Genomic DNA, 21,901 nt, shown 5'->3' on the forward strand with positions numbered 1-21,901 from the left:
ATGCATTCTACCCAACTTTTAATCCAAAATCCACTGAACTGCCAACAGAGTCACAGATCAAAGTCAAATCTGACAATGTCCCCTAACTATTTTTTTTTTTTCTTTTTTCTTATTTATTTGTTTTCCTACCACTAGAAAAATTAAGATCAGCAGACCGGATTTTCAAACATTATTCCCAGCACAGGGCATTTCTTTCCCAGAAAGCTGCAATTTCAGGTTCCCCTCACCCTTCTGCACCTTGTTCAGGGCACAAAGCCCACAAAAAGCAGTATCCCCCTGGGGATGGCTGCAGCTCCCCTGTGCCTGCAGCCACTCTGCTCACCACAAACATTTGGGACACCTGCTCCCAACCTCTGGAGCTCTCAACTCTGCAACATTTTTCTTCTCACTCTGGGCTCCAGCACCAGGCTCCCAGTCTGCAGATACCCCAGTCATGGGATCACAGGATGGTTTGGCTTGGGAGGGATCTTAAAGCTCATCTCATTCCAACCCCCCATGAAATATCAGCAAGAATAAGGGAGAAGATGAGCAGAGAGCAAGGGAAATCCCTAATTTGTATAAACATCCCTCACTGTGCCTCATATGCAGGGTAAACTCATAACCTTTATTCTCTCTATGGTCTTTTCTCAACTAAAATGAAAATATCCCTGGGGTACCTGGAATCACTATTTTCCAGTACCAACACTGGAAGTTAGCAGTGTTGAAATGAAAACAGCCCAGGCCATCCTTCCATCTCCAAGATAAAAGTAGGATTATGACTTTTCCAGCTCCAAGAATGCAGCTGTTGTAGGGGATCCGCCAAGGCATCAGCAGATGCTCTCAGAACCCACACAGCAATCAGAGATCTATAATTAAGGCACATTTGCTGTCCCCCAATTGTTAGATTGTTAAAACAATAGCTGCCTTCACTGGATCTGTGCAAAACCAATACTTATTCATTTATTTTATTATTCTCACAACTCTTTTCCAATTAATAGAACTGGAAAATTCTAGGCTTTTGCTTTGGATTTTTGTTAAGTATAAAACATACTCCCTGCTCAACTCTTTCCTGGTCTATTACATTGCATCCAGGTTTCATGCTTTTAAAATAATGCCTTAGATGTAATATAACAGTATCTTTTGAGATTGCATAACATCATTATGTATTTTAAAATTTACATTTTATTTAATTTTATGTTTCCAAGTAGAACATATAAAGATATAGAGTGTGCTATATGTATGCCTCAGGCATCTCTATATATCAACTAGGAAAACTGAATATTATTAATTGGTTAATGAATATTTTAGCTTCATTTATGGAAAAGAGCAGTGTTTAACTACTTGGTTAGCATGCCTTTAAGTAAATCAATACTCAGAATGAACTTATTTATCTTCCTTATTAGAACAACAGTCACAAACTAGGAGTGATAAAAGAAATGATCGTAAAGAATGTGCCCCAGTGCATAAAGTCATTTCAAGAACTATAAATATTAAAGAAGTTATTACAAACCTTAGCAATAAAAGTTCTTTATAAATTATCAGTAGTGATTTCCACTCTTAAGCTCCCCAAAAAATTCCAAAATTAAAAATTAGGCTAGTCTTGATTTTCTTTCCTCATTGACATTTCAGAAACTAGATTTTTTTTTCCACAAGAACTTATTCATGAACTGTGCTACACAGGCCATATCATGAATGCATCTTTCCTACTGAACATCAAGGTTTAAAGTGGAATATGTAATAAACTGAAGCACCACTTAATATATAACCCTGGTACAGCACAACTGCGGGCAATCTACACAAAAGATACAACAGCTGAAAAAGCCAACATGTGCAGCTTTTGTGTCTTCCTAGGTCCTTTCTCTTTCACTGCTTTCCACTCAGCACATCAGTAAAACAGAGCTCTGCCTCCTCCTGTGACCTACTAAATAGCCCATTTCACCAAAATGAAATAGTAGAAAGAGCTACATGAAGGAGGTCCAAGGTTGAAGCACTTGATGAGAACAGGGAAGGCAGCTGGATTAGTTTGGCAGTCACAAAGCACTACAAAGTCATTCATTCACCAGCAGATAGAGGGGAAAAAAAAAAAAAGCCAAACCAACAACCCCCAGCTCCTCTTCAGTAACACCAGTCTACAATTAGTTCCAAAACATCAATCCAAAATTATGTCCTTCCCCTGTCTTAAAAAATAAATTGAAAAATATAAAATGTGAAAAATAGGTCCAACTTGCAGTGATTAGGAAAGGAAGACCCCAATAACAAAACAAGGTCATACAAGGGTGGTTAAGAAAGATGTGGTAGTAAAACCCTTGCTCTGTCACTCTTCTCAACTAGGTCATTGACAGCACATTATTTCTGTCTTTCTCTGACAATTTTTTCAGGAAGGAAAGGAAAGACCAAAAGAAAATATCTTTTGAAGCCTTGTACATTAAAAACACAGTTCCCTCGGATGGGCCCACAGAAAAGATTTAGCACCACTTACAGCTCCTAGAACTCCACTAAACTTTCTAAATGACAAACAGAATACTGCAGTTAGAAGATGAATGAAAAAGAAATACAATAAAACTCATGATCAATCAACATCTGTTACAGCACTGTAACTCCTAAGACAGAACTTGCAGAAAAAGTCTTTAAAGAATATACAACTTCACTCTGGGGGAAAAAAACCAACAAACTGAGAACCAACAAAAATCAAACAAATGCCAACCCAAAAGCCTCCAACCTAAAAACCCAAATAAAAGCTCTATCTCAACACCAAGTTACACTACAGAAATGAATGCATGGTCAAAGTAATCAATTAATGGGCTGACACAGAATGAAGACCACAACCACAGGCCCTGGTGTTTAGCCCAGGACAGAAATCTATAGAAAATCAAGGAATATTTCCAAGTTCCCAAGTTCACAACAAGCATTTTCTCTTGCAATACATTTGCAAAAGAGACAGAGTGAAAAAACTCTAATAACAGAAATTTCTGTTCTCAGCCATAAATTTCTTCTCTTTGTCAACTGACAGTGGTGACTAATTTTGTACTTTCTATTGCCTCTAACTAAAAAGGTGAAAAGGAAGCCAGTTCAGGGTTACAGGGCAAGTTTACTTTTGCATCACTTTTTAATGGAAAATGCATCTCTATCCATTCTGTTTAGAAAATTGGTAGTTACTGAAATCCTCGTGCCTTAGCCTGCATTTAACTGCATCAGCTTCACACCAAAGCAGCACCCTCAATGTCAATAACCCTTAATTGGTAAGAAACTCAAAGTCAGGCTTCCTGACCTTTATTTGTTGGTCTCCTCTCTCAAATAACAAGTGACTAGATGAGAGGAAAGTGCCTCAAATTGCACCAGGGAAGTTTCAATTAGATATCAGGAAAAATTCTTCACCAAAAGGGTTACCAAGCATTGGGAAAGGCTGCCCAGAAGTTGTGGAGTCACCATCCCTGTAGGGATATAAAAGATGTGTGGATGTGGCACTTGGGGACGTGGTTTAGTGGTGGGTTTGGGGAAGGAACCTGAGGATCTTAAAGGTCTTTTCCCACCTAAATTATTCTGTGATTCACTGTGTATGAACCTAGTTCACTCAGGGGATGGAAAATTAATATACATATAATTGTTATGATTCTTTTTGATAGCAAATACTAAAGGTTAATCCTAAAATAGAGAAAGTACACAAAGACAGCTAATTGTAGAGATAGACACGATTTAAACAGAAACTAATTAATACTCATCTTTCCAACAAGGGCTTACACAGTTAAGATACTTAGAGCAGGATGAGAGGGGTTTTAAAATCAAATTTACCTTTTTGAGTTTTTGCCAACATCTACTAAACTGTCCTTTCACACAAGATTTCTGAGGAGAATGATCTGTTCCATTCCATGAAGATACTGAGTTAAAGAGGCAGCTCTGACAGTAAAACCCTGAACAACTCTTTGCTACCAGTATGATAATCTTTGATTATTAGAAAACAACAGTTTGAAGGCTGTCTTAGAAATATTTATATCAATTTCATCTCACAGTCATTGATGTTAAGTTCCAGGCTTACCATTTAAGATCTTTTCTGCAACAAAGTAAGAGAAATTTTCTAGAAAACACTCTTTTAGGGGCAATGTTTTCTGTTGGGTTGGGCTTTTTTTTCTGTTCAAGTTTAATCAGAGAACAGGATTACAGTAATGTTAAACACATTTTTTCCCCCATCATTTACAAACATCTTCAGAGGTTAAACAAATCATCGTGTAACACACCTTGACCATGAGACACCAACTAGCTTAATCCAGGAATAGAATAAAAGCTTAAAATTTGTTTGGGTGTTTTTTAAAGAGCACAGATTTGTTAAGAATTCATCACACTATCCATTAATCTTGAGACCAAGAAAAAAAAAATCTCTTTCTAATACCCTAAAGGGTGAAGACAAATATTTAGCATGCAGGTGGTACCTTCAGAATTACATCAATTACTCTGTGCTGTTCAGATTTAGATTGAAGCTGGAATATTTTGTATATCTTTTTTTTTTTCCCCTCATAATAAATGGTAAAGCATTAGAAGAGTTTTATATACCTGCTTTCCAATGTTCAATTCTATATCAAGAAATGTTTTAAGCATCCACATAGAGGACCCCATCACCAAAAGCTATTGCAGAGATAAACAGACTCAGAACTGAAATATCCCATTTCACAGAACAGTCATGATTATAATTAAATTGCTCCAGACATATCCTCCACTTCAGCGAGTCAAGACACCTATGATTGCAATTTCCAAGAATACCAGGGGAAAAAATATTATTTCCTTCTTGCTTTGCAACCCATCCTCTTCCCTTACGCACAGGCTGTGCCAAGGAAGGATATCAGGCTGACAGAGGGCATTTCTTGCATTTCTTACACGATGTTCTCACAGTGAAAGAAAGGAGCAGAGATTTTTCTGGTCAATAAGAACTTCTTGACAGAAGACTAAGCAGCTGATCAGTCTGGATGAGAGACTTGTGTGCACTTCACCACGACAGCTCATGGTGACAGCATCTCAACAATGCAGGTGCCATGTGGTGGCCGTGACCTCGTTGTCATGTGAGATTTTACCTGATCAAACACCACCCATGGCTACTTCTGCTGAAGGGGAATTGTTCTGTAAAATCTACTGTGCAACACACTTAAGTATGGTTTTTATATTAAAAAAAGGCAGTTTTAATGTGCTTTAACATATAGTGGTGTTTTTCTATATTCTCCTGGAAACCTCACTGCATCAAGCTGAGCTCTTTACTGAGAAAAAAAAAATCTCTTGTATTAACAATCAAGCTAATTTGGATATGAAAACTTAGGTTTTCTTGACACTAAATAACATATTTGTAGTTTTATTCTGTTTGCTAGAGAACAGAAAAAGGGAGAAATAGGCAATTTAAGCTACTCTTCCCCTGTTACCACTGGTATCACCAAGTAATGAACAATTCTGCACTGTTGGCAGGTCAGAAGCAAATCTTGTTTTCTGAAGTTTCTGTATGCCTTGAAATGACTTCACCTTCAAAGAAAATAACGCACATTGAGTGACAATGCCAGATTTTGTCCTTGCAGCTTTCAGTGAATCTGTACAGTGTGCACATCAAAGTTCATTCAGTCAGGTATACTTGCAAATAATAAAAATTAGTGAATTATCCTTTAAATTAATAACTCATTAAAATATTACACTTTTTAAAGATTCATTTTGCACTTCCAAACAGCTCAATTTTCTTCTGAAAAAGCATATATGGAAACAAAAGGCATTTGCAAACATATTCTATTGTATGTACAAATGCCACAGCAAAATAGATTTCTGTGTATGGTAGTTTCACATACATTTTTTTAATACTACTATCTTAACCTTTCCTAATTGGCTACTTTTTAAAGAATAACATTACACTGAAAAGGAATGAAATTTAAATTAAATACTCTGTAATGAGTATTTAATTTCCAGCCCCACTTTGCTGAACAGAGCAAACATCATATTTTAAAGATGCTTCCACTAACGTCAGGTGTGAAGCACTGTGTAAGCAATATACTTGGACTTCTCTCAGGTATTCCAAACCAAGAAAAAAAAATAAATTCTGCTTGGATTGGGACTGTTCTTAGGCAGGAAGAGGAGGCCAGATCCCAGCTCTCCTAATAGATTCCAAATGCCCTCCTTGTACCCCTTTTTTAAGGAACATTGCAATACTTTACCATGGTAAGGGACAGTAATTTCTACACAGATGCTCCAGACTAATTAAACTCTAATGTCTCATAAAGATTTCCTCAGTCTGTAATCCAAGAATGGTCTCAACCAGCAGATTTGGCCTTGCCTTTTTTCCTTATACACTCTAATAGGAGAACAGGAACAGGACATGCCCAGGTGGTTAAGTGGATTAAATGTTATCATTTTTCCTCTGAGATTACAGTGGAGGCCTGACTGAAATGAGTTGTCAGGTCAGTTCCCCAGTGGACGTTTTATAACATAAACCCATCACATATAACTGAATACTGATATAAGAGGCAATATAGTCAATTCCCACTCCAGGGAAAACCAAGATTGACTCAGAAGTGAAATATATGCTTCCACCTTATTGCAAGGGAGGTCTCTCTAGGTCACCTCAAGGTCACCTCTGAGGCTGTGTGCTGAGAATTCTTGTGTCTGCATAATAACTGACAGTGGGAAAAGGTAAATAACAGGTTCTGCTGTCAGTGCAGGCACTCCTCCAGCACCACAAAATGCAAACACTGTCCTCCATCTGAAATATTACCTGTATCTCCACATAACTGAGCTGCCCTGACAGATCTCAGCCCATGCATGTTCTGTGGCTATTCACAATTACCAAGCTTTTCTGGGCAGCTTTGGGAGAGCTTGGGTTTGTTGGCTAAGGGTGTTTTTTCTGATGAAGAGAGTGATTTTTGGAGAAATCTGAAGTGTAAAAGTAATGTGAAATTTGAAACAAATAATGAAAATTTGCACCTTAAGTCAATCAAGGAAAGTAGTCCCCAACTTTTTTTCCTCAAGGTTCCAGTTATTTTTGTTTTCTTCACCTATGATCATAAACAAGTTCAAGAATCCTTTTATTTGCAACAACCTATATATCAAAAAGCATCCCAATCCACACTTAAAAAAACCAATTAAAACACAAAAACCCAAACCAAAAACCAACAAAAAAAATTACCTTGAATGAGTACAACTCCAAATACGGAGAACTGCTTTTAGAAGAGTATGTTCAATACTAAAAATAAACAAAAAAGCACCAAGAAAAACCCCCAGAAGCCAAATACAAAAACCAAACTCACTTTAGAACATGAGAATGTAGCAGGATAACTTATAAAGGAAGCTGCCATTTTGTTAGGCCTAGATCAAGAGAAAACAACATAAGTCTAACTTCGTTGCACATGTTGTTTGTGAATTATTCACTGAGACCTAAGGAGGAAATTAAAATGCCTGAGTTCTCATATTGAAATGCACAATCTTCTCCTGTTAAGTGAAAATATGTTCACTGTGGTAGAATTGCCTTCTGCACAGAAGGTTAGTTTAATGTTTTGGCAATCAAAACAAAATATTCCAAGTGGTTATTGCTGTACTTGCAAAGAGGGTGCCAATTATATTTGTAATGATGGACTTGGTGTTTTTGTTTTCAAATTAATGCACAGGCATCAAGAGGTCCAAATGGCTAAGACTGAAATTTTGACTTTGGTGTTCCATGGCATTATGCAGTCAAAGAGAAAATTAAAAAATTTAATGCTAAAAGCCACCTCTTCCCTCTCCAGGGAGGACATGCAGTTACATATTTTAGCCATCTATGCTTCACAAAATCCAGCTACAATCTGAAAGGAGCAATCCAAGTAATCCCAGGGAAAATAATAAAAAATTTCCATAGGCTAGTTATTATAGAATATGAAATATAAATATATATCCCTCATTTCATGGATGCAAATTTAAAAGTTGGATCTCAGCATCCAGCATGTCCATGTTTCTAGTCAAAGTTCTGATCACATGACAAAATCCAGGTGTATTTGAAAGGCAGAATTCACATTTTCATGCAGAAATCACAAGTGTTGATTTTGTGAAGTTCTCAGAGTTGAGTCTTTAAAGCACAGAACCAATGCAAAAATCAAATCAAGGTTATCCTTAAGAGCCACAAGGCATGAAAATCATTCTTCAGTTGAGTAATCTGTGACATCCTGGTTTATGAAATAAAATACTGATTCTAGGAGTAGAACTGCTTACTTCTGTAATCTCCTAAATCATGTTTTACATAAATACTTTACTCAAGAATAGTGACTTTTGATACCTTTCAACCCAGTTTCTCAGTTCACAGATATGTAAATAAACTGATTGCTATGAAGCATTCTGAAATGAGGAGAAAAGACTTAAAAGAGCATAAAATGTAAGAGAAGAATCATAACTTCTCCTTAATAAAATAAGAAACCAGCCATACAGAACATGCCATCCAAGTCAAACCCACTACAGAATGAGGGCAGTACTTATATAACACTTGTTGTCTGAAAAAGATGACCTTTTCCTCTGATCACTATTCCAGAAAATATCAAATATAAGCAGGATGCACCATGCTGGTCTCTGTCTCTCCTCTGCAAAGCTGTTGGAAGGGGAAGTTCTGAAGATTTCTGGCATTGCTTCACCCAGTCCAGTGGCTGACACTTTGAAAGAACCCAAAGTCAGGCAGATCTGTCCTGGCAGGATAAGATTTTATCCATTCACCCCTCATCCCTCCTCAAAGCTCATGGATCTTCAATTTTACTTCTCTCCTTTCTCAGCTGTTGTTGAAATGTGCTGGAAACACATGAGCTGGGAAAAGACCCAGATAATTTGTCTGTCAATGGCCCTTTTGTGAAATCCAAGCTCAACTAATGCAAAAGAGCAGCTCAATTTGCAGCTAGGGTAGGAAAAATAATTCCCCACACAAGCAACAAAAGAAGGGCCAGGAGCACAAGCAGAAGTGTGACCAAGTGCTGTGCAGGAAGAGCAAATGGAAAAGGTTTGGATTGTTTGAATGAAAGACAAAGTGGTGTTTCCCAGTGCCCTGCACACAGGTAGCTGATCATGTGTGGATCCAGGGTACAAGCTGAGGAAATATCTATCTGGATATCTTTGCTCAGCTCTGCTTCTGAACAGCTGCCTCACAGCAAATCCATTTCACTTGACTTTGCACCATTTATCAGGACATAGCACTCACACAGTAAATTGGATGAGTGCATTTACTACTCACTTTTTAAGGGCTTGATAGAACAGAAAATTATGCTTGAGTTTCACACCTCTAAAATCAGACAAGGGCTTCAGAAGACCCCACAATGAATTCTTTATGAGTCAGCCATTGTCCATGTTTGAATGGAAGCCACTTAGTGTCTCACTCAATTTTATTGCACTAAAAGGAGAAGATCTCCTATAACACTTTCCCCTCAGGAAAGAGCAATCCATTATGGGAGCTGGACTAATTTTTCAAAGGATACATTCAATACATGCAGCAAATGTGCAATTAAACAGCCAATTGAGTATATGAATATTTAGAATCACTTCTCCAAGAGAAATATAAGTATTTAGGGTTACTAAAAGGAACGGGACTATGCACTGAGTCAAATCAGGAAGAATTCAGTGTTTGATTCACCAGCAGGACTTCAGAAATTTCTGTATTGACACAGAAGAGAAAGAGAGAATAGGAACAACAGCTGGGAACACAGGTCTGCAAACCAGCAGTGCCTTCTCAAAACATTCAGGGAAAATTGTGTGGCATCAGAAATGCAGAATAATCAATACCTACTTTTGGTCACTAACTTACATTTCCCCTTGTTTACTCTGCTAATAGCACACCTCTCCTTCCCTGCAATCAAATCCAGGGGTTTGTAAGCAAAAAGGAAATTATTAATAACCAGAAGGCCTTTTACTGATGCAAACAAAATGTTAATTACTCGAGAATATTGACAAGTTGTGCTGTAATTATGCTTCCTTCTAGACATCCATTGCTCTTCCCCTACCCCACCCTTATATTCTTCTTACTGCTTACAAGGGCAAATTACTTTTCCCCATTTCTACTGTAAAATGTTGAGTGAGAATTCCCTCTTTAATTTACTGCAGTGCACCTGACTAAGGGGATAAGAGAGCAAATTTTTGTCAACTATTTCATACTCATGTGGACAGATACAGATTGGATTTATAACTGCACTGGCTCTGTTTCACTTTTAGGTGGCACAGGTCACAGTACATCATCCTTCAAATGCTGGATGAAGTTGGAGGAAAATTGACATGCTCAGCTAAAAATTACTGTGGAAACTAACAGCCTTCTAGGAACTGAACACAGGAGCTCAGTGTGAGTTGGCTCCAATCAGAAATACAAAAACACCGTTTGGGACTTCCTATGTGACTGCTTTTTAGTCATCAACTATAGATTTCTCAAGTCGGTAGAACTTCTTGATTTTCTTCCCCACAGTACCTCACACTGAGGGGGAAATGTATCATAATTGGTACTTTCAATTATTTTCACCCAGTTTAAACTAAGTTTACCAATAAAGAATTAAAATATGACTTCAGGATAAAGCATTAGGTCATAAACCTGTGCAGAGAGACTTTGATTTTTAACTCTGGTACATTTCCCCAGTGGGCTAGGGTGCATTTCTTCATCCAGCCAACCCAGATCAGATTTATGATATGGAGGCAGGGTGTCTCCAGGCTTCTCCAACTAACTATTATGGTTTGCTCCTTCTGTTCAAAAGGAACATGAAAGCATTGTTATCAGTCAGAGCAAGAGGAATATAACTGAGAACTGTGTCTACCATTGTCTTAAATGTCTCACTTTCTGATGAAGAAAGGCCAATGGTCTTTGAAACAAACATAACATTTTTCAGTATTCACTAAAGCGCAAAATAGCTTCTGCAGAATTCCATGAATCAAAAATCAGAAAGAGATTCAGAAAGAATCATTCAAAACACAGGACTGATGAGTGTGAATCCTCAATTATATGAACACCTTTTTGGTACTTATTATTTTATTATTATTATTATTATTATTATTATTATTATTATTATTATTATTATTATTATTATTATTATTCAGGTTTTTAGAAGGCTTAGGTTGAATTTGCTTATGTAGGATGTAGAGAAGAAATGCAATGGGACCATTCTTTGGACTGTGTGATATCTCACAGATTAAAGAGGCTGTTTGAGGATGGGGAAGGTTAAGACCACGAGTACACTAAATCTAGGCCTTGGGGGAAGTGAAAAAGGATAAAGAATAAAAGCAACTGACTCAAAGAAGAGAATCTCTGATAAATTCGGGGGAGACAAAGGCTAAGGAAAAAGGATCACAAAGCCACTAGTGCTTCCTTCAAGACAAAATAAGAACTAGCATACCCTGTACAAATACAAACTGGCTACTTAGCAAACTCTGCACCAACAATTTGCTAAATCAACCTGAATTCAGTTTAGACTATCAAAAGAAACTCAGGATTCTGGTAACTGAGATGAGATTTTAAGAGGATGATTAATTAAAGAAAACAGGAAAAACAGGATGCTGTAACATCCAGTGGACATTACTAGATAATCCCTTCAGGTAGAGATCCCCAGGTATAGTTTTACATGTTTCTATAATTTTTATTTATGCTGCCTATATCTGTGGCTTGACTTTTTGAGAAGGGCTTTAGGAAGGGATATAATATCATTAAAAGTCCCATAGCGCTCATATGGGGAAATGTGTGTATATAATACAAAGACTTTAGGAGCCTTCAAAAAAAAATCTACCATCCAAAAAAGGTCACAAAAAAACCCAACCAAAGCCCCAGTGTCCTTTATAATGAAATGCATATCAAGTGTTTATGTTCCCTTTAAAATGTTTGGGGTTTTACTATAGTTTTTATTTGTATCTTTATATGCACACACTGTATATATGTATATAAAAATACACACATATATTTGTGTATCTCTAGGGAGGGAGGAAGGGATGGAAGGAAAGGGAGGGTCCTCGTTAAATGGAGATTTACAATGCAAACTATCATCTTCACACTTGTATGTGCTAGCCATAAAAATTACCAGAGGGAACAAGGAAATAAACAATGTAGACATTGTAGAAAAGTGAAATTACTTTTTCTAAAGTAAACTTATTTAAAATTAACACAGTTGTTAAACTGAAGCCCTTTTGCAAATTACCTTTATTCTGAGAATCTTTAATATTTTCTATTTAGCAAACCCTTATCTGTAAGGGCCTGCCAATAACCTCTGCATAAAAATCCAAGTCTCCACATTCCTAGACTTTATGACAGTTAAAAAGCAATTTTATGAATATTTATGAAGGCAGTAAATTATTAAAATAAATACAGATATTTACACAGTAGAACAACATCTTCATTTAATGGATGTGGAAAAAATGTTAATATGTGAACATTTTAAAGATGAAGTGGTTTGGCCTTCAGGGCTTTTGTTACTCTATTAAAAGTTAATTTAAGACAAAAATTATGGTTTTTTCACGAATTGCAACCCCTAAAGATTAAATCATGATCAAGACACACAACATTTTTCAAAAATTGAATTTGGTAATGACATTTCCAGAGGCTGGATATTGAAACCACTGTGCAGTTCACCCTGAAAAAGCCTCCTCTGGTTTCCTCAGCGTGCTCAGAGCAGTGGCACACACTCAGACAGGCTCCAGGGCACAGGGGCTGGGTGATACCAAGGTGCTTTTGCCAATCTCTGCCACCACACATTTTGCACAATTACAATAAGTTGCCTACAAACACAGTGGGCAGCTCAAGGTGCTCTTTCTCAAGAAGGTGCTCTACACCACATGAGAGATTTGCTTAATCACTGGTAATAAACTTCCCCATCTTTCAGCAGCCACATTTATAGATCCTCCTGCTTCAAGGACACCAGGAGGCTGCTCTGACCTCCTTGATTGGCTACTCAACCTCACCAGCGACCCAAATAACCAGAGTTCCACCAAAACACAAATTTTCCTTCTAGCCAGGGCACCAGGAGACAGACACCTTCAATCTCAAGGTGTGAGAAAATGTGTCCTTTTCATGGCAATTCCCTCACTTCTGTATTTGTCTCATTTCAGCTTCCTGTTTAAGAAAACTTTTCTTCTTCCTTAATCCAGCCCCCTCTTTATTCAGCAGCAATCCAGACCTTACAAATGTCTCAGACTAGTCACAAGATCCCTTCAGGAGCTGTTGAAACAGTTTGAATTCTTTCCTCCTGCCAGTTTTCCAGCACTGTGAATTATTGTGGCTAATGAGACCAAAAAGACTTGGTTGTGCCCAGTTCCCTGTCCCACGAGAGCTCCCCACAGCTCAGCCCCCTGCCTCAGTCTGTCCCGCTATAGGAAATTGCCACTCCAGGTGCTGGGGGTACTAAATTCCTGAACCTTTCAGCTGCATTTGAAAAGGATTTTGCCTTTGCAATACTCTTGCCTACTCCTTTCACATTTCTACCTTTCCTTTTCCCTCATTCTTCATATTAATCTATAACAGAGTCTTGCTCACTAACTGATCTTAGTGCACCAAAAATGGTGAAAACCCCTTCTCAAGCCCCTGCTCCCCTCTGATATTTTCATTTTTATATATATAAAATACATAACACATTTTTATCTTTCCCTTTTTTTTAATCACAGCAATGTAAACTACTTGGGTTTTTATTTTGTTTTGGTTTTTTTCCCTCCCCAGAGTCACTGCTCTTGTGGATACCCTGCTATAAAGGTAGGGTCCATGTTCTTTCTCCTTACAGCTGTAATTTATGATGTGGCTGAGGTAACACATTCTTTGTTTGAAAAGGTCCAGCTCAAGGCATCAGGATGTGTCTCTGTGGCTCTGGGCAGGTGCCACTGCCAGGGCTGCTGCCCCTCTCATCCTGACCGGAAACCAGGCTCTGATCCAGTGGAACAGAAACACAACACTCCCAGTGAAATCTGAAAATCATATCCAATTGCAAAAATAACTCCAGGTCAGATTTCTGCAAATCTCATTCTCACAAAGCAGCTTAAATTTATGAACCTTATGGAATTTAATCAGAATTACTCATGTTTAAGACTAAACTGCATATTTTAACAGCACATTAACTTCAGGCTTTTCTGCCTACTCCAAATTCCCTGTACATTCCAATTTCAAATTATTCCAAGCTCTTAACTCTGTTGTTTTCAGTGTCTAAATATGAGAGATGGGCACAGCCTGAAAGACTGAAAGTACAAGTCCCAAATTATTTTCAACCTTAATCCTCCCCCAATTTTGTACTTTATCCAATCTCTATAAACGAAATCTACACTGCAAAAATACTGCCATTTAAATAACTATATTTCCAAATATTCAAATTTCCATCACTTGGACTGAGTTCTGTAAATTAGCCCCTTGAACATGAAACTCTTTTCTACCAGCACATTCTTTCTCTTAATATGATGTAAAAACAAAAGAAATGTTGTTCAGTTTTCATGGTGATTTTTTTTTCTGCCAGCAGTAGTTTATTATTTCTTTCAGGTTTTTTTCCAAAGAACTCAGCAGAGAGAAAAAGAACAATCAAACATTTTTTAAAAGTTAAATTAAATAAACGAAAGGGGAAAATAGAAAAAAAAAACCACACAAAAAACAGCAGTAAAGAGAGAGAGACAAAAAGCATAACTGTGCAAGGGAGATACAACTGAAAAATAGAGACATAATTAGAAACTGTTATGAAGATGGAACCTCAGTGCAGGGTCTATAATAATAAGACTCAAATCCAGAGTGAGATACTTGCATAATATAAAGTAATAATAATGAAAAAATTAAAGGAAATTAACATGAAAAATACAAGTTAAATACAAAAAGTGGAAAGAAACTCACTAAGTATATATGTTTATACAGCCACAGCTCTCTTATGAACTAGTGCCCTGTTTTAATGCGATGTAAAACCAAGCACATGGAAGGCAGAGATAAGGAAAATATAGGGAGAGGGAAGTATCAGCTGGAACAGAAATGTGAGACTCAGTAAGTACAGAAACATAAACATTAGGAGAGAGAAAAAGATACAAAGAGTGGATTCAGCAGAGAGATACTGGGCTCATTTAAACCAGCAGGACTTGCAGTTTAAGGCAATATTTCACATCAAATATTCCTTAGAAAAGGAGAACCTACTTCTGATAATCTTTATACACCTTTACTGATAGTTACAAGCAAAGTAAAGCTTACAATTATTCCACTGCCAAAGAGACACAAATTATATTCTAGAAAAGGGTAGTTTAGAGACTCAAGAAAAATGGCAAACCTTCTGTGAGGAGAACATGGAAAGCAGGTTTGGGTGGTTGCAATTTTACCTCAGACCCTGAGCACACATTTGAGTCAATCTCCTGATCACACCACATTTTGGTTTGTGCTGTGTAACAGACTCTGAATGTGCAAAGCTGATTCTTTTGGAGCACCAGAAATGCAGCTGATGCACCTCAGCCATTTAACAGCCCAATTTGGGACCAGGCTACAGCCAACCCACACAAAAAAAAGCTCCTGAGATGTGCCTTCTCCTCAGCACCTTCTGGTTTTCTCTTCTCCTTCAGGCTGCTCGGTAATTCAGACACAGTGAGTGTACACAGGAACACAAATTGGTAAAAAGTCCATCTCACAGACAGTGCTGCTACAGCAAACTTTACGTCTTTATCAAATCCCTGCTTTATGAGCCCTGATTGCTGTTTCATTGGCTTTGTCAGCAGTGAAATGCAGGATCAGATCTGGAAATTGCTGGAAATGATGGGCAACAACCGAGCCCCAGCAATGACAACTGACCTTTTGCAGGCGTAATTAAATTGCATCTAAATAATTTAAACAAACAGCTAAAGCTACTCAGTTGAAAATGGCATTTTTATTGAGACAAATCTTATTCCTATAGAAAAAAAAACATTAAGTGGTTATTTTTTGAATCTGTATTGAAGTCCTGGCTGAGCTTTCTGTGGCCAACAGAGCAGGTCCCGATTTGCTTAACTGCAAGATCTGGAGCCACTGCTCTTTTATAATTGCTTTTGTGAATTGGGAATGAATTGCTTAAGCATTTACTGAGCTACTACACTTTCTGTATTTTCTGAAAGTCAAACCAGCAATTTTGTTTATAAGATATTTGTAACAGAAGGCACTTACTGGATGTTTAGAGTTTAAATGTGGTTTACATGTTGAGTGGTTTATTATGTTTAGTGCAAAAGTGGATTAATGAGCTCCTGCTCTGTGCTCTCTGCCAGAGCTGGGGTTGGAGAGGATGGATATACGTGCACCCATGTACACCCTCTCCAGACAGAATCCCTCCTGCTTTATCAGTTCTTTCAGTGACTTCATTGTTTGTCAAAAGGCTTCTAGTACAACCAGAGAAAATACAGCTGAGTACTGGGGCACTGCAAGATATACAGAAAAATAAACAACTCTTAACACATAAAAGGCACTTCAGAGGGACAGTGGTGAGTACTGAGGAAGAACTTGAACGTCAACAAGTCCTGACTTACTGGGCAAAATACGAAACTCTTTGTTTTTGTACTTTGAAACAGAAAAAAAAACAGGCAAAAAAACACCAACCCACCAAATGAATAATTCAGCTGATGTGTAACTAACCTTATAAAGCAAAGGTGATTGTCCAAGCTTCAAAAGTGCAATTTTTTTGGTCACGTTTGTGATGGCTTGAATCCGGATCAGGTCTTCCATGGTCCCATACTGGACATCAACAAGCTCTGCCTGCAAAGAGGAGAAAAAATTCAGGCTACAGTTACAGCCACACATCACTGGGAGTGCTCCTTGCATGGAAACAAAGCTGTTTGCACAAGCATATGAGCAGAGCCCTGCAATTGCCTCACCCCAACTTCTAATAGCAAAGATCTTGAAAGTCCAATCTGACAGATAATTTTTTGTGGTTTTAATTCACAATTCATACACTATGTTAAACTATCCCCTCTTTTTTTCCCAGTGATTGTAAGAAATTCTGATAAGACATTCCCCTCATTAGCTACAGGAATTTATTTAAACTGTTTAAAGGATACTAATTCACTTCTGTGTATTTTCTTAAAAATAATCAGAGTCTTCTAAAGTATTTCAGGGAATGATTGATTTTACTGGTCACTTCTGAAAATACACAGGTAGCACAAACTCCACCAATACACAGTTTTATTTTGTGACTCCTCAGCAATCTTACCTAACTACTGAAGTATTTTATTTTAATCCATCAGTTATCCAAGCATTACACTCAGATAAATGCAGTGATAACAGACTATGCTCTGATGATTTCTATTAATACATATTTTTAAAATTATTTAGAATCACTTCGATCTAAAAGCGTTTAGAACATGGAGATTTTCAGCTCTTCCATTAGGACTCTGCAAGAAAATATAGAACAAGTTCTAAGTTATTTTTAAATGTCAAGCACTGGCAGTAATGGAAAATATTTCAAGATGAGTTTTCAAGTATTTTTTAAAAATATATAATTTAGGAATGACCAACGGCATTTTTCTCACACATTTGCAGCAATAAATTCTGGTGCAAACAAAGTAAGAGGATAATCAGTCTTGTACATTACTATTTTAGAATGTTATGAACCTCTCAGGACATCATTGAGGACATTCTGGAACCTCTAAATCTGTACCCAGTGCTCACATAAAACACATGTACAAGAAAACACAAGAATATTACATAAGTGTTTAAAAATTAAAATAAGAGGAGCAGTACAAGATGGAAAAGTTTTCTCTTTCAGTTCAGTTTTGTAACTTAAGTATGGATTCATTGCCAAAGGCAACAGTTCTGCTTTTGGGTATCCCTACACAAACTGTTTAAATTCTAGCAACAGTTGTTCTGGATGTGTAGGATGTGTGAAATTTTAGTAGATTCCTGAACATGGGTATTTTAGGAAAGTATTTACCCTTAAAAAAACTGTATCTGTGTGAGTTTGCATCTCAACATTCAAGCTGAAACCATACAAAAACTTTGCCAAGATTCCTGTCTTTATAAATGCTTCAGAAAAGTTTCCAAGTCTGCAATATGTCATCAGTGCTGTACAAACCAAGTATGTGGAAAGGCCAGCCAAAGTTATAAGACACTCCTGACTAGGAAAACATCAGATTTAACACCTAGTAACGAAATGTAGAACAGGAAAGCTCGCACTTCACTGTTGCTTCTGAAATAGATGGGGGTTTTCATCTCTAAAGAACTAGAAAACTATTTAGCCAATATAATTTTTTCAAGTATTTGAAAAGTAGGATAAAATCAAGTAAAGACTTCATACTAGGGAAAGGTATTTTATGCTTTAGCTAATTTCATGCCTTCAGTTTTAAAGAATTAACTAACCTCAGATATGGAAAGGGTATTTACCAGGGGTCTTAAGTTCACAATTTTTTTACCTCTTTCTGTAGCTGTTATCTTCATTTTAATTTGCACCTACACATATGTCATTAGCTGCAATGGTTATTGGTGTCTCAGAAATCCTGTGGCTTGAGAGGTTATGGGAGGTTGTATCTAGGTTGATTTTTAGGGATTCCTCTCCCTAATCCTATTGGACCCAATGCCTTCCTCACCTATTCTCCAAAGCAAAAATCAGGGCTGTCATTATTTGTATGAGAGGAAGCACACTGACTTTTCCTGAGGCAAAATCAATACACAAACATGAAGATCATGAAGATCATTTGCTTCTGCAGGATGCCTGTGTGGAAATGAGCTCCCTGCCCATCTACATTCATGTGCTGCTGCTCTGCACATCCCTTTGGCTCTCTGCTTCTCCAGGGTGCTATCCACTGCTCTGTAAACAACAAAACTACATGTTTGCACAATTATTAATGTGTTTAGCAACTGCCCTTGGATGTTCTTAGTTAATTTATGGATGCAAACTGCATCTTCAAGAGAGGCTCGCTGGTCTTTCCCAGGAAACACGTGCCCAACAAGACAGAGACAGAAAAAGGCCCTGAAAAAGCACAGCTCATTTTTTAATTATGTGGAAAACAGAAGTTGACTCCCTGCTGCCCCAAAGACTCTGCAAACCATGTGCTTTGCTTCAAATTTTAAAAGTTGGCCCCAGTGCCAAAGCTATTAAGTACATTCATGCATTGAGAGTATGTGTAAGAAATTGCATAATGAAAGAGCAGCTGGGTGTGATAGAACAGAGTTTCATGGGCTTCATCAAACATCTTCCACATGCAATACAGATATGTCAAAGCTCAAAGGTTATCACATTCTGGAAGAAGCATGTATAGCCTGGTACCCAGGTCTGCACAGCTTATACCACCTCTAACTCCAGCTAAAATGATGAACAAAAATTGAATTAAATCTTCCCCTAAGTAAAAATACACATGGCTCATCTCTGGCCAAATGAACTCAATAATTCACTGGAAGAGTTTAGAACAAAGTTGTAACATTTTGGCAATACAATGCAGAAAGTAATAGGTACGCATGAAATTATAAAAACAGTTATGCAAATTATTCTTAGCCCTTCCTCTATTCTGCACCCATACATTTAAGTAAAATTTGTAATAAAAAGCAAAATAATTTGCAGTATTAATAAAACCTCATTGAATACAGTACAGCAATATAGCTCAGAGTAGTTAGTTTTGGTTTTATTTAGTGGACTGTGGCTCAACTAATTGGGACCCTAAATTCTAATATAAAATTAAATACTGAAAAAATACAACCTCAAAATAATGGTGGAGAATCCTATTGAATCCAGACATTCTACCTTCCTAACAATCCATTCAAAAGCTGACAGACCATTTATGATGCATGAAGGCCCGTTTTAGTCACAACATTTCTAAAAGCTCCAAAAATAATAAAGATTAAATTTCCTATTATTTCTCATTTCTGTTTTTAGAAATGCCTACAACATGACATAATCCTCATTTTACACGTACCAGCTTTCTGAAAAGTGAAAAACCCCACCCCCAACTACTCATATTTGATAAACTGCTTTCCTGTGGTAGGATAATTCTGCTCAAAAACAAAAGAGGACTCATCCTTTTATCAGGTGCCGAAAAAGAGCACTTGTCTACTTGGTTTAGCTATGCCACAGTAAATCCTCTTACCCTAAAACTGGGAAACTGCTAAAGAATGAGTTGTTTTATCCATCTGAATGAGGTACTTACTCCTCCAATCATTTCAAGCTACGCTGTTTGAAAGATATGACTATTTAGAGCAAATTGTGATGTGCATTGTGGAGTTCAGTAGTATTCCCCCATGCATGAAATGAAGTAGGGGTAGGTAATAAAACAAACATTTTTAGGAAAAGTAATTATTTTATGTTAGGCAACTTATTAGTTTTCTAAGTCCCAAGATGATGCTCAGTGAGTTGTAAACATTCCATCTTAAAAATTCTAACAGAATCTCCTCCAAAACAGAAAAGACAAATACTCTGAAAATGCAACAATCAAGAAAGTCAGGGACTTTTAACTAATTTCTTCTACTTATCTCCAAAATGAAACAGAAAAAAAAGAGTACACTTCATCCAGTCAAGGATGACACAGAGGAAAATATGTCTTGCAAAGGAAAAATACGAATAACTATATGAAGCAGGTGGCAGCTGGGGTCTTGAAGATGCTGGACACTATTTTTAAACCTTGCTTTCTTGCAAATTCAGAGGCAATTAAAAAGAATAAGAAAAAGAGGTTGAAAATAATAACAGAAATATGTTTGTCATATCACATTCTCACCAGTCCACTTGACTGAGGAGAAGGATTTAATAACAGCATTATATATCTGTACCCAAACCACTGCCTGAGAGACAGATTGTAGCTGATTTACCCACAAGGCAGCAAAAAAAGATTCAGGGAAGAAACAATTGAGGGGAAAAAAACCCAAAAAACCCAACACAAAACTCAAAGGTGGCACACCCAGGAAGGGATGTTTCTGACCACCAAAATAAGGATGCAGTCAGTGCAGATAAGAAAGCAGCTCTTAAACTGAGCTCCTAAAAGCTTGGCAGAAAACAAACCCAAAGCAGCATGGCTGTGCTGAAATGAAATGAAATGTTCACCACAAAATGGCTGTGGTGAAAAGTCTTCTCCTCTTCATGCTACCTGTTGGTAGTGCCACAGTTCAGTAACCTCAAATGATGAATGAATTTTACCAAATACCAAGCTCCTGACCCATATTAATGAATGGATTCTGCACAAACGATCGGAGATCTCACGCCCGTGGAAGCTGCAGGCATGAAAATGACACAGTCACGCTCATATTCCTCATATTTTCATATTCACTATTCCTGCCTACCCACCAAAAGGTTTCAGAAATAGATTCCCTAAAGAAACTCCAACTATTGAATAAAACTAAATATTTAATGTTAATAAATATTGTACATTCCTTAGAATTAAGGCAATTTCTCCAAAACACACACATGTAATTCTAGAAGCATGAACACTCAGTTCTGTAACTGTTCAGACTCACTACATTTCACTACAAATGCCCTTCATTTGTCCTTCAGCATTCAGCTACTATTTTCACAAAATAAAGGCAGCAGAAACATCCCATGCACAATCAATCACAATTAAATAACCTTCAACTAGTCATCCTGCCTAAAATAAAACTCCAAAATATATTTGCAAATTGTATCTGAGAAGGCAACAGTCTGCAATCAGGACATGAGACGAACTTTAATTAAACACATCGCTATAATTTATTTGCACAGCTCTGAAATTGAGGCTGAAGGCAGCATTCAGCAGTGCATAAAAGTAAACTCAAGCTGGTTGTAGATCAAAGCTGGACATCAACAAACGTGAAGAAAGCTGCAAATATAAAACTAGCTGATCTTTAAAATTAGAGAAAAGGAAGAAAGAGAAAGGGAGATAAGGGAGCTGTGCCAAATCCTTTGTTGGTGTAAACTCTGTTTTGCTTTCTGACCAGAGCTGTTCCCATTCCAGCCAAAAGCTTCCTTCAATAATCAGGGAGCCACAGCTGTGATTGCCACCACCAGGGTCCTGCTGAGCACACCAGAGACAAAATACCCATCCACAGTTATCTTTTATATACTTACTGTATTTCTACAGAAAT

At 37.3% G+C, this 21,901-nt stretch overlaps 1 protein-coding gene across 8 annotated transcripts in view; it reads right to left on the bottom strand.

Moving 5' to 3' along the window:
• NAALADL2 (N-acetylated alpha-linked acidic dipeptidase like 2) overlaps nt 1-21,901 on the bottom strand; it is a 399,226-nt gene that overhangs the window by 140,814 nt on the left and 236,511 nt on the right. For all 8 annotated transcript variants that reach the window (XM_074547421.1, XM_074547422.1, XM_026792086.2 and 5 more), the window contains one exon: nt 16,502-16,621. In XM_074547421.1, coding sequence (XP_074403522.1) covers nt 16,502-16,621 — 120 coding nt within the window. The remainder of the gene's footprint in view (nt 1-16,501; nt 16,622-21,901) is intronic.

Source organism: Zonotrichia albicollis, chromosome 9, assembly GCF_047830755.1.
Source record: "Zonotrichia albicollis isolate bZonAlb1 chromosome 9, bZonAlb1.hap1, whole genome shotgun sequence".
Taxonomy (NCBI): Eukaryota; Metazoa; Chordata; class Aves; order Passeriformes; family Passerellidae; genus Zonotrichia; species Zonotrichia albicollis.